General features: G+C 35.7%; 2 protein-coding genes across 2 annotated transcripts; both read right to left on the reverse strand.

The window, feature by feature from the left end:
* Nucleotides 1-1,874: 1,874 nt before the first annotated feature.
* LOC133324535 (putative uncharacterized protein DDB_G0279653) lies at nt 1,875-2,438 on the reverse strand. The gene has a single exon (XM_061533375.1). It carries the CDS (start codon nt 2,436-2,438, stop codon nt 1,875-1,877), a length of 564 nt encoding a protein of 187 aa, XP_061389359.1.
* Nucleotides 2,321-4,120, reverse strand: LOC133324534 (protein fork head-like). The gene has a single exon (XM_061533373.1). It carries the CDS (start codon nt 3,999-4,001, stop codon nt 2,478-2,480), a length of 1,524 nt encoding a protein of 507 aa, XP_061389357.1. The 5' UTR covers nt 4,002-4,120; the 3' UTR covers nt 2,321-2,477.
* Nucleotides 4,121-13,797: the final 9,677 nt, after the last annotated feature.

Consider the following 13,797-nt stretch of genomic DNA (forward strand, 5'->3'; position numbering starts at 1 on the left):
CAAATTCGAGGAACAAGATTGAAAAAAATTTGTTAAAAATTTTCATACTCTCATTGAAAGAATGACATTCTCTCAAAACGGTTTATTTTGTTATGGAATTGTGTTGTGCGAATTTTCGAAATCATCTTAGTGAACAGGCTATAAGTAATTACTAAATATTGTCTTTTTACACAAAATTTCAGTAGTAGAGTGTAAATTGAAAGAGCTATTTTGAAGTTTGTATTACTTAGTATTTAAATATCGTAAGGGGAAAATGTATTCAGTGAATAAAACGATAGATATGACTCATGTATTGTTCAACATTAGGCAATGTCGGATTTTTGTCTTACTATTTTAATGTTTGTCTTGCTCACAGCTCTCCAAATAAGCGACTGACTCAATATCCAGTATAATTTGGATCCAGGTTACAAATAAAATATGTTTATGGAATATGCCAGCCTCGGTTTGCAAAGAAAAACAAACGATTTATATAAAGAAGAATTTCTTAGTTCTTTGTTGTTGTTTTTTTTTTATTATTAAATTTTAACTAAAAGTAATTGTATTTTATTTTAATTTCAATTTTATGCTAGCCTTGTATAATTTGTATTTATTTCTTTTTTCGTACAATATTAACAACGAATGTGTGTGTGTGTTTGCCTTTCATCGATTTCTGTTGGAATGTTGTAACTGCTTATATTTATTTTTAAAAATGTGAATCGGTTAATTTAATGGAACAGAGTTCGTTCATTTCAATTGTTGGAGAGGGATTTTTAATAAAAAAATGTTGTATTTGTTATTGAATAATCATTGTATTTATTTAATTTTAAAATGTTTCCATATGTCTGTTTTTTTCTCTTGTTTCAATAAGCTTAGGATTGTAATAAAAATGTACATGTATATATTTATGTATGAGTCCTTTTATTTTCCAAATGTAATTAAAAATATTACTAATTACTTTATATATGATTAATTTTCGCTTAGACTAAATATTATATAATTTTTACACATTGTAGGATGATAACATTGGTTTAGACATTACAACAGGAATGTTTCTGAACTATAAAATAAAAAAAAAATATATATATGTTAAAAAAATAAAAATGCAATTATAAAATAATAAGGGCTGAAGATTCTTGTTTGGTTTGGATTTTGTTCTACAACTATTTGTTTTTTTTTTTGTGTGTGTTTTAATTCGAAGATAGACTTTGATTGATACGAACAGAAAAGATTGCACTTAACTCTATAAGACTATACAAAATTAATGCTACTATGGGTTTTATATGTATGTATTTATGTGTGTGTGTGGTTCTCTCGCCTATAGTATTTTTGATTGATGTGATTGTTTCATAGTTTCAGTGTAGAAAATAAAAATATTTCAACTCATGGCACGGCTATAGATTTAGTTTTAATGAGGATATACGATTTTGCTTGAATTTGTTGTTAATGTTCTTTGTACAAAACTTATAATATATTATTACTTTTTATTTTTTGTTTTTGTTTTGCTTAAAACTACATCACTTTTGATTGCTGAATTCCAAAAAGGCCAAAACGAAAGGCTTTTCGAAATTCATAGAAGAAATTATATTTTTCGTCATTAACAATTACATAAAAATAAGAAACGAAACGAATGGGAACTAAAAACTATTTACAGCGATTTATTTGATAGTGCGCTTGCGTATCTTTGAGATTTGTATGGTAAACTTTTCCAAAATTACCTTTGTGTTCGTCAAGCGCAAAGGCGCTAAATAACGCTAACAACCATCGAACCAAATGCTGGAGACACAACCGTATTGCAATATCTGCTTGTGTTAGCACCCATATTTACTAAGTGGTGGATTGTACATGGTCCTTTGGGGCCTCGTGCAAGTATCTTTAAATTGTTTCGAAGCGTCACCTTAGAGCAGATTTTGCAATGCCGCCGCTCCGTTCAGGCTTAGTGTGTGATTCCAATTCCGATACGATGTGGCTGCCGCGGCATATTGCTGGTAGTTACTGTAGAACTGCTGTTGCTGCTGGTGGTGGACCTGTTGTAAATGGTCGTCATTGAGATCGCTGGTGATATTGGAGGAATCCTCCTGCAGGTCACTTGGGGTCAGCTGGCTCTGTAACAGATTCGCATGATGCTGATGGTGGGCGGCAGCTGCCATTTTGCTGTTTAGGTAGGCTGCCGCTTTCAGTTTTTGATTGTAGAAGTTGACAGCTGCCGCTGTGGAAGTGGTGCTGTGGAGCTGCTGCGATTGGTTTTGATGGTGGTTGGAAGTGGTCGAGGAGGGAGTTACGGATTCGTTTTGGATCTGCTGTATTTGCTGTTGTTGGTGCTGTTGCTGGCTACTACTGGTACCTGTTGAGAAGATGCTACTGCTGGTGGTTGACGACGTGGTGCCCGTTGCCCCAATGCATGTGCCGGCGCTGTTGCTACCACTCGTGTTCAAGCTTGGAGCCGTATTACGCAGTAGCATCTGCTCCGCTCGTCCTTAAGCCAAGGGGTACTGGTGATGTCACAAGGTAGTCGTACCGGCTGGTGCATGGTAACCCAAACTTTGGTAATATGACTCTTGACCCAAGGCAGCATGTGAATTTGTCAGAGGACTTAGCGCATTGTAGCCAGCATATTGACTCATGTCGTACATTTTGATATCGGCCTTTGATTCAGTCGGCAATAGCCGATTGATGGAAAATGGATGGCTGGGTGGAGCATAGCCGGATGGTTCCTGCTTCAGGTGGTGCATGGATGAATGGTAATCGCTTATCAGGGAAGGGTGACAACGATTGACCATGCTGGTGATGCTGGATAGCTCTTCCTGCTGCAGCTGATGGTGGTGCTGGTGGTGTGATGGGGCATGCTGGGCCTGTTGCCCCAAGCATGCCAATTCGGCATTGGCATGCAACATGGCTAAGGCTTCGGCATCTTTACTATGTGCAGAGCTCAAGGCCCCACCAAGGCCGCTGTCTTTATGGTGGTGGTGGGACTGATGGTGGTCCAGCCGACTGTGGTGATGGTGATGATGCATGTGATGCGAATCGTCATGATCTTTCTTGCCCGGGGATGTGGCCTCTAAACTACTATGCGAGGGCGATTTGTGCATCTGGCGAATGGCTTCTTTCTTCTCGTCTTTAAAACGCTTCTGGCGTCTGAGATAACATCCGTTTTCAAACATATTACCCGAGTCAGGGTGCAAAGTCCAAAACGATCCCTTGCCAGGCTTATCGGGGGTGCGTGGAATCTTGACGAAGCAGTCGTTGAAAGATAATGAGTGTCTAATGGAATTCTGCCACCTTTGTTGGTTCTGTCTATAGAAAGGGAACAGATCCATTATAAACTGGTATATTTCGGATAAGGTTAGCATGCGCGTCGGATTATTCTGGATGGCCATGGTGATCAAGGAAATGTAGGAATATGGTGGTTTCGCATGTGTGTAGCTGCGTCTATATGTTGTGGGCTTCTCAACCCTGGACCTGTTCAACGAATTGGGGGAACCAGTGTCCAATTCCCGAGCACTGGCGGCTGCAGCCATGGACGAATATCCACCCATCGCAGCCATTGTAGACATCCCACCGCCCATGCAGTTGCCCATTTGCCCCAATGGTGATCCCATCGAGGCATAGCTCATGCTACTGGGCGTCATACAATTCTGTGCCATGGAATTCATAGCCGCCGCTGCGCCCATCGATCCTCCCATACTGGCCACAGCTGCTGCTGAATCTAAAACACTGGAACCAAAAGTAGCTGCAGTTTGCGGTGACACTGAAGACATACCTCCTCCGACGGGCATACTCATTGCATTCATGGAGTAGGGTGCACGAGCTAGAGGACTCATGTTGCCCCCATTGCCATTGTTCCCAATATTATTATTATTATTGTTGTTGTTAGGGTTCTGGGAGTTGGGATTTGACTGGTTGCCGCCGCCCCCTCCAACACCGCCTCCGCCGGCATTGTTCCCTCCACCTCCCGCGGAACCGCCGGACTGACTAGTCATGCTGATGGGTCCACTAGTCGGCGCCTCCGAGTACAGTTTCTGCATGATGTCTATCGTTGTTTGGTGGGGCGAGCCCTTAAGGAAGCTATTCAATAGTTGCGCCGTTATGATGCCGATTTATCCCAGTGCCGTAGTACCGTAGAATATGATAAGACCGAAACAAATAATAAAAAGGATCCGATCAAAACGTGTACACTTTACGTTGTCAAATTTCACTTAAATTGCAATTGGTGAGCATGAATGCTGCACGTCGATAAACATTTCTTTGTTTATAATTCAACTTTACAAAGTATATTTTACAAAAGTTATTTGAGTTTCCTTCTTCCTTTCACTGCACTGCGTATTCTTGTCTAGTCAATAGCTTCGTTTTGTTTTTATTCGAGTCGAGTCGATACGATTCGATTTTTTTCACGGCACTGCACTGCACTTCAATTCAATGTTGCTGTTTGTTTATTTGTTTAAATATTCAGATAGACGACTGATTTGTGTACTTCTATATTTGTATATATAGTAAATTAACTTAAACACTTTAATTCGGGCGACGGTTGGTGTGGCTTAGTTTGTTGTTTCTTGTTTCAATAAATAACACCCGTTGTGTTTCTTTGCTTTTGTGTTGTTTCTTGTTCTGTTGTTTTTTATGCGATTATTATTAAATACAAATTCTACAATGCGCTCGAGTACTCTTTGGCTTGAGCTCTTGAATTCGACTGTTTGCAGAGGGGAATGCCGTCATACTATTTGGCTTGCTAACAAATATTGTTCAGGCCGTGTTCAAGTGTAGTTTGCCGCGCGTTGGCTATGAGATGTTCGAGACGTGTGTGAAACAGTACGGCCAGTCAGCCCAGCTCACTCACAGTTTGCTTGCTGAACAAGGGCAAACCTTACTGGCAGGCAGGTACAAACACATCGCACTCACTCACTCTCGCACAGTCGACCGGTTTGCTAGGCAAGCATGGGCTATCAACCACCACCGCTGACACCATCATTTGCTGGATTGCCGCCACGGCATTGTTGTTGTCAAACTGGTTCTTCCAATAACAGAGCGCTCTGCAAATAAACCATTTATTTGTGGGAAATGCATTGGTGGACAACTACGCAACATCGACGTGGTAAGGAAAGAGACAACCGTACAGGGTGTTCCTATTAGGTGGGTGCTCTTCAATGGATGCAGAGAGCACGAAAATATAAAAATAATCAATATTTGATGCTACACTCTCGAATATCAAGAGACCTATCTCTCGTCCTCTCTTCTGGAGGCGGGGCTTCTGAGGAAGCAACAACGCCTTCTCTACGAGAGTCTTCCTAAAATATGACGTACTGAAGCAAGTCGTTAATGGTTGGTAACGACGTCAGGGCATTTCCGAGCAGGGAGGGAGGAACTATTTAGGGGATATTTAAGAATTAAATGTTTCTGCTGTAAAATTGTACATTTAACCCCCAATAAAAGAAAATACATACATACATATAAAAATTGTAAAATATTGTCTTTGTCATCAAACAAAAAAAAAAAAAAAAAAAAGAAAGAAAGAAAGAAAAAACTCTACTAAGGGCCACCAGCTGCTTTAAGTTCTGATTCTTTCCGTTTTCCCCTGTTTGTTTCAACTTAACCCAAAACAATTCATTCCAACTCCCCGGGACCATCACCACCAAGTTCTTTTGCTGCCACTGCAAATTCTGTTTGTTCAGAGAATGTGACAGCAAAAGTAAGCCAAAAACCATTGCCACTCGGCGCAATTTTCACAAAGAACTGGCATTCTTATGTCCGTGATCATCAGTAGACCGTTATACATATTTCACGTACATCATTCCGACCGAGCGCTGTCTTACGACCGAAAGGTATTTCATTAATATTAGTTCCCCCCGCAGACGTGGCCCCCTTGCGAAGAGAAAGCCTAGTTCTTCTCGTCCCCAACACTAAAAAATCTTTCTTTTGGTTTACATACTCAATTTTCATGGCTGAGGTTAAGGTACCGCAAACCCCAATTCAGGATAGAAGCAGACGTCGACGACGACAACAAAACATCCACTGTAAACGTCATTAGCGTCTGCCAGAACTTTTTGATGGCAAATATAAAATTGTTAATGGCAAATGTCAAATACTCGTCAAATCGATTTCATGTCACGCGACAGAACACAGCACATGTAGCGAATTACGAAATTAGTAAACGCAGTCAAAATTCAATTAATAAGTTCTTCGCGTAAAATTAATCTATTGAAAATTCCGCAACTCCGAAACTCATTGAAACTTCATAGAAAAATGTACTCAGCTTCAATGGAAACACATTTCTTGGAATTTTCAATTGATTACCAGCACAGGCCGTTTTTCGGTTTACCAAATGTGGATTAAACGGATTTTAATGATCGTTTTATTGCACGCTCGCCGAACTTCAACACACGTCATAAATAATTTAACGCCTCAACATTATCTCAAGCACTTATCCGCGAACCTATATTTCGATAATTTCATTATTAGAATTCATCGTACTTATAGTGTTCAGGAGCAATAAATTCAGGTAAAAGGATTTCATTATTGAATGAATTCAATTGTGTTTACCTGCGGTCGGTTTAAGTTTGCCGTTCGAAATCGCGTGCGAGTCCTAAAAGGAATTTCCACATTTATGAAGCCCGTTTTCGACAAATGTCCCCAGAAAAGTTTCATTCAATGCGTCGTGGTTACCTGCTTCTTTGTCGTCACTGGAATAAATACATCGGAGGAAGTTATTAGCTGAAGTTAATCCAAGTAACTAAAAAACCGTCAATATCCGTCAATTTATTATAGAACGGCTGAATGAATCTTTCATATCTGTAATCCACCCAATAAGTCTTCGAAGTGGATTATTTTTAAAACGAATTTGACCTATTTCCTAAAATTCACAGCACACATTTCAAGTCTGTATTGGACTGTTCCCGTACGCAGAAAGTGGTAAAACTTTTCCAATTTACAAAGAAAAAATCGATAAAAATATTTTGTGCGTAACAATTGTGCTCCGTCGGATGCAGGAAAATCTATAGTTCTTATTCGCAAAATACTTAAGAATTCTGACAGCTAAAATCATAAAAACATTCCAGTAGTGATTTCAGAACAGAATTAATTAAAAATTCTTACTGAAAAAAATGTACTCAGTAAAGATTTGCATCAAATATATTCGAGCAATAATTACCTTGAGAGATATTTGTAATAATTAAATTTTAATCGGTTAACTCAATTATTATAAATTTAAAGACTCGAAACTCAAACTGTAGCCATTTGTACAAATTATTAAACAGCACTGAGTTACCAAACATTCCTATAATTGAATATGAGGCCTGCCTGGATGTTATTCAACTCAACGCATTGCGTTTTAGTACGCAACGCAATGAATTAGGTATATATATATATTGGCACAAACATAAATGAGGTTCTTACGTATTGGAGTAATACGGACTTTTGTCCAAGCTATTTTAGTACGCAATGCAATGAATTAGATTCAATATATATATATATATATGTATATATAGTGAAATTATACATGCATATTGATGTATAATTTCACTGTGCAACAATATTTTGGCGCTGGAAAATTATTGGAAAATGATTATAATGATTAAACTGAATTTCGGGAACACGTGCAAATTCTAAATGCTTTAGTCGAAAACTACAAATATGTTGGTAACCTACAACATGTTTGTTTCGTCCAACCCAAGTTCACTTATCGTTGAGTGGTAAGTTTAGATGGATCTGCATAACAAGAATAAATAATTGATTGATAATAATTAAATGATCACTAATGGCTACCGCTAATTGATTGTCCGTTCTGCAGTTTCGTCTTTCGACTTGTTTTTTTCTGTGTAAATAAATCAAATAAATCTTGAACAACCCAAAATTATAAACGCAAACAGACACAAATGCCGTAAAACAAAACTACAGATTATTTATGACACAACAAACTTAGCTGATCGTAGCAGTCACAATTATCGGTGATAAGTGTTTGTTTGTTAACTGAATAACGATTTAGACGAGCCAGTCACGAAACATGGAACTAGCATTCTCCAACGAATTCTCTTGTGTTTCTCTCATAAAATAAATGTGCTTCAAGAAAGCTAATGGATTTATAGATTTAAGCAAATTTTCGTTTCGTACTGAAATTGACCTGGTCTCAGTTGGACAAATACCCGGTGGGTCAAGTTCAGCATAAAAACCAACATGGTCTTAATATGACCTATGTTGACTATATTAAGGTCTCTCTTTTCACTATCCGAACTATTGTTTAAGGTACTCAATGAACTATACTATGTGTATATTTCCCATACAAGTGCAAAATGAATGTTTGTGTATTCTAGTATATTTTCATTGGCATACATGAGTTTACGTCTATTGTTCTTCTTTAAGCGAACATGCTAAGATCTGCCCTACAATGTGCCCGAATGTAAAGAAATCACAGACAAAAATATTTACTTTAATTTGTGAATCTGTAATGCGGGCTAGGGGGTGGCAATGTCTGCAGTGTTGTTGGAGCCTTTTTCCTATAAATCGATAAAAACCATTGACTAGTCAGAAGTGCGCATATGCCAGACAGACGGTGGTTGGCGAATGATGGGCGCCACATAGTTCAGCGGTATATACAATGCTGGTGTAATTGTAACCTATAAAAAAGATTTTTATTGTTTTGTCTTTAGCAAGGAAAATGAAAATAAAATCATATTGACAAATATAAAGGCGACGTGAACATCACTCATGTATATTTAACAAGATTCTTGTCATTGCAAGAGGTGAAAGTAATTCCATTTACATTATATATGAAATCGGTATGGGATTTTTTGAATATATTCCCATCATCAGACTAAGTTCAAAGCTACCTTGACGTTTAAAGTGTAATCTACACTTAAAAATACAACAAAATATTCAACTACACGTACAAAAATATTCAACTTCCCCGCTATGGCAAAATGTTTTGTACGGTCGTATTACCCCAATACGTCGAATCTATATCTCTTAGCGAATTAAACAATATTATAAAATGTGTTTAAATATTTCACATGCTTATTTAAAAATTTATATTGTTTTATGTTTTGCTTGTATTATATTTGGGTTATACGGCCGTACACAACATTTTGCCATAGTGGGGAAGTTGAATATTTTTGTACGCCCCGTCGGTTAATAGGTAACGTTGTCATAGTTAATTTTTTCAATTTGAAAATTCGTGCGTCGACGTAGAAATTTAGATAGGGCTGTAACATACATATGAAATTTAATGAATACCTTCGGTGTGGGAATCATGGTACAATTATAAAAGGTAACAGCAAATCCCAGCTGATTTGATTCCAATGCTATACTAGTGTCAATATGAATTTGACAAATTATGTTTTTAAAAATTACCCAACAGGAAAATTGGGTAGCATAAAATTCGAAATTGTTCTTTATTGATGTCCTCCCATATTCAATTTACTCAATCGGCCTGCTGGGAATGTTTGATAAAGGAATAACTCGCAATTCCCAGCATTTTCATATGTGTTACTCATATAAGTGGCAATGGCTCAATTAGAGGAAAGATGTGGAAGCGATAGAAATATAAATTTGATAGATTTTCATTCATGTTTTTAAATTGTATTTTAAAAAATCGAAAATATTACATTTTTCAAATAAATAAATAAATCTTTTTGATAATTTGTATGTTTGTTTACATTTTTCAGTCGAATGGAGTTGACTCTAACATTACTTAGAAAAACAAATTTCCATGTTAACTTCTATTATTATACCATGGGTGGGAATAAAAACACGGCGCATTCACATGGAACGTTTTTCAGCGCAAAGTTCAGAAATATCCACGAACTATTCGTAAATGCTTGAATCCAAAACAACTAAAAAAGTGTCAGTCGATGTTGCCGACAGATATATACTCTCGCCTATGTTTTGCGCAAGTCTTCGAAATTTAACACAAATGTTTTTTATTCGTTTTATATAAGGTATATGTTTTTATCAAAGAGGATTTAATGTTGATCAAATCGGTAATTCAATTCGCTTCAAATTAAATTTACAAGTTTATAAAATATTGACCCTTTTGTAGATTGTGAAAAGTTTGGTTCAAATCGGATCGGTAGTTCACATGATATTATAAATGTACGTTTTATCACAATTTTGAATATTTTGTGTGGGAGGTACCAAAAGGAGTGGACCGACATTCCCCATCTTCGAACTTTTAAGTTTGTATGAAATCGGTTACTCCCTTGGAGAGTTATCGTGCCCACCAGCCAGATAGACGGAAGGATATTTGTAAATCGACTCCGAGTTGCCTGCAACCAATTGAGTCATTACCATATAAAGAGGTAAAGAGTATACCAAAACGCTAAAATGTAATTTTTTCATTGCAAAGGCTTCAAATTATCCATTAGGAAATTGAATTAAATTGTAAACTAAAGGACAACGTACTGCTGTTGCGACTTCTTTGATTTGATAATATATAATTGTTAACTCGCGATTAATATTCTTTTAAAATAATATAATTGGAATTCTCATGCCAATTCATGATTGGAAACCCGGACTTAAACGTCGATATTATATTTTTCCATCGTTTGCAGATTTGGGAATATAGCAATAATGTCATACATTTCCAAAGTAGTTCTGTATTTTTTCTGGTTCCCTACATATTGCAAAGCTTATACGGCATTTACATTAGAACTTTTTACAGGGTTAACCTACTTTATGAGGATTTATTTGGCATGTATTCAAAGGAATTGAAAATTTAAACCCACTCGGTTAACCAAATCCGGTTCAATGTAAACGACCTTTTAACTTGTATTATCGTATTTTATATTTCACATATCGTTAGCTAAAATGCAAAAAGGCGTATCTAACAAAAGCATAATTGTGTAGGAGAAGCAAAAAACAGTTTTGAATGAAAACTATAAACATGTCAAATTAAGATTTTTTCACTTTTAATATAATATAATATATATTAGACTATAATTTTTTTAGCAAATTTAGTTATTTATTTTAATTGCAGTCATAACAATTAAGTAAAAATTTGAATTTTTTTGTTAGTTACGCCTTTTTGCATTTATCAAATAAACCCACTTGTAGTTACGTCTTTTTGTTTTTTGTTAATAGAAGCTCCTTTTCTGACCGCAGACGTGTAAAACTTTGTCAACACATGTAGTTTATTGACATTCACAATATGCATTCAAAAAGTCAATTTTCAATTTTTTGTTAGTTACGCCTTTTTGCATTATAGCTGACGATATATAATGTGTAAAAAATTTTCCTGCTGGGTCGTTTTTATAAAAACAACAAACTGGGATTAGGCCTGACTATTTTGCAAAAACAAAATACAAATGGTATCTCAAATAACCCGCCAAACACTACTGAAGTTGTAGACGAGGCACGGTCATACTGTTTGGTTTATTGCTTTAACTAGCAATACCAACAACAACGTTATGTGCATTCGTCAGAAAGTGACGACACATAGCAGTGGGAAATGTATTGTAGTTGTCTGTAAATGCCTTGTTGACCACGAAGTCAGGCGCCAACGAAACGAACTTCTCATTGGGGTCGTATCGCTGGTAACGTAAGAACTTCGAATTGTCACAAGAGACATTTGGGTTTGAAAAGTTTTTTGTAAAGAAGCTATTAATAGCTTCTGGTGAGAATATCCCAACAAAAAACTAAGGGAACTGATGAGGATCAGTGGCGAGATCCGAAACTATAGTCTTCCCTGCCTTACCCCTCGGCGGACAATGTCATACATTCCCCACTAATAAATAGTTGTTTTTTATAAAAACAACAAACTGGGATTAAGCCTGACTATTTTGCAAAAACAAAAAAGAAATCAATAATATCGAACTTGACACGAGTATTACGATACAATCAAAACAGTTGAGTATTGCAGTTACCTTGTATAATTGTACAAGGACTTTAGAAGTTCTCACTATGCATACTAGGGCTATGATTTTTTGAAATTTTTCTTGTTTATAAATAACTAAAATAAATAACTTATGAACGTAAGAAGACATTGGTCATAGAAACCGTTGAATGTTTGACGCTTTTATTTACAATTCAGTGTAGGTATCTAATTTTGAATCGATTAAATATATTTTTATGGAATGCTGAAACATTTTATGATTTTCACAATTAAAGACATTTCGTGGGATACAAACGGTTATGTCATTATGTGTGCCTCTAAAGCTTGTTGATAATTATATTTTTGCTTAATTTTTTCTTTGTTTGTTTTTTTATATCAAATGATTTTTGATTGAGGTTTTTATAGATTTTTTATAGAATGTATGTATTACGGTTATGCCTTCGATCTGACCTTTTTGGGAAAAGAGCTATTGCTTTAATTATACAAATAGCTTTTTCTTTAATTCTTTAATTGTACTTAGATAAGTGAGTACATTTGTCATCATTTCTTCTTGTTCAAAGCTTAGATACTAAGGTAAATGTAGATATAACTGTAATCAAAAGTGCATAAAATGTCCAAACAGTTCGCAGAGTTTTCCCATTATAGTAGCAATGTCTGAAGCCACTTCTTTTTTTGATTTGTGTATGATGCATTCCAAATTTTAATTTGCCACCGAAAGTTGTGTTATTGAGCGCGGAAATGCCCATACGCATGGTCTCTTTAAATACCGCAAATGAATATGTACTCTTCTAATATACATACTTATTGTTAAATAGTCTTTTAAGACAGCTCAAGTGGTTCATTGATATTTTGTTAGCTTTTCATACCCTATCGAAGTGTTGAACAAATTATCGGCGTCACGTTAGTAGACTGTAGACACTGTGGTGCTAGTAATATGTTGACTATGGCCATGAAAAACACGTTAAATATAGTTGGTAATTAAGGAATCTCTTGAACAAATATACATTTATAATTGGTACTGGTTCTATCCGGGGAAATTGGAATCTCAATTCTAGCTTAAACTTAAAACAGACACCAATTTTATGCTATCCAATGTGGACTTATGTAATCTAACTAGACCGACGGAATTAATTTTTGACATCGACCTGCCTGCATTTGTGTATAAGAATCAACTCTCAATTCCTTCGCACCATTATGTGATTGGTCGAATGATAGAGGCGGAATCATTATTAACATTTTCAGATGAAACCTAAATTCGTCTTAAGGGAAACACCCACACCCCCTCATTCTCGATTTAAAATTTCCAAGATTTTCCAAGGGCTGGTAAATCAATACCAATGCTTGTTAAGATTTGTGACTTTGCACATATATACTTGAAGATTTAAAAGGAAAGAAACATCATTTACATTTTTTTGTTATTGTTTTGTTGTTTTTTTTTTTTTTTTTTTGTGATACATGAAATGTCCTTATTTTTGATGGATGATCAATCTAATATTGTGCGTCAGTGAAGGTAAAAAGTAACGGCGAAAAGTAAATTCTGTTTATGTTGAAACTGGAAAACTTGAGAATCCCTAAATACTAATTTTCTGGAACTCAGACCTACAGTTTAAGTTAATATTAAAATTATATTAAAAGGTCCGTTAGCATTTCTTTTCAATATTTTAGATGATGGTAACATCATCTAAACATCATCATCGACGATGATGGTAACATCTATCAATATTGATGTCAAATTAAGTTTTGATTTTTAAGTTCCCTAAATATATATTGTATTCAATTGCAAATATTGGAAATAAATAAAAACAGCTTTAGACCAAAACTTAACAACAAATTCAATTTTGGTAATCGGAAAAGGTTTTCCGGCACTTTTGTAAAATTTATTGGGGAAATTATCATAATCAAATTGAATTGATAAATAACAAATTAAAATTGTATTAATATATTTTAAATTAAAATTAAATTAATAAATAATAATAATATTACAACTTTATGTGCCCAGTTGTTGT

This window comes from Musca vetustissima, unplaced genomic scaffold, assembly GCF_032173495.1.
Source record: "Musca vetustissima isolate MV318-11 ecotype Yass unplaced genomic scaffold, APGP_CSIRO_Mvet_v1 utg10205, whole genome shotgun sequence".
In the NCBI taxonomy this organism is placed as follows: Eukaryota; Metazoa; Arthropoda; class Insecta; order Diptera; family Muscidae; genus Musca; species Musca vetustissima.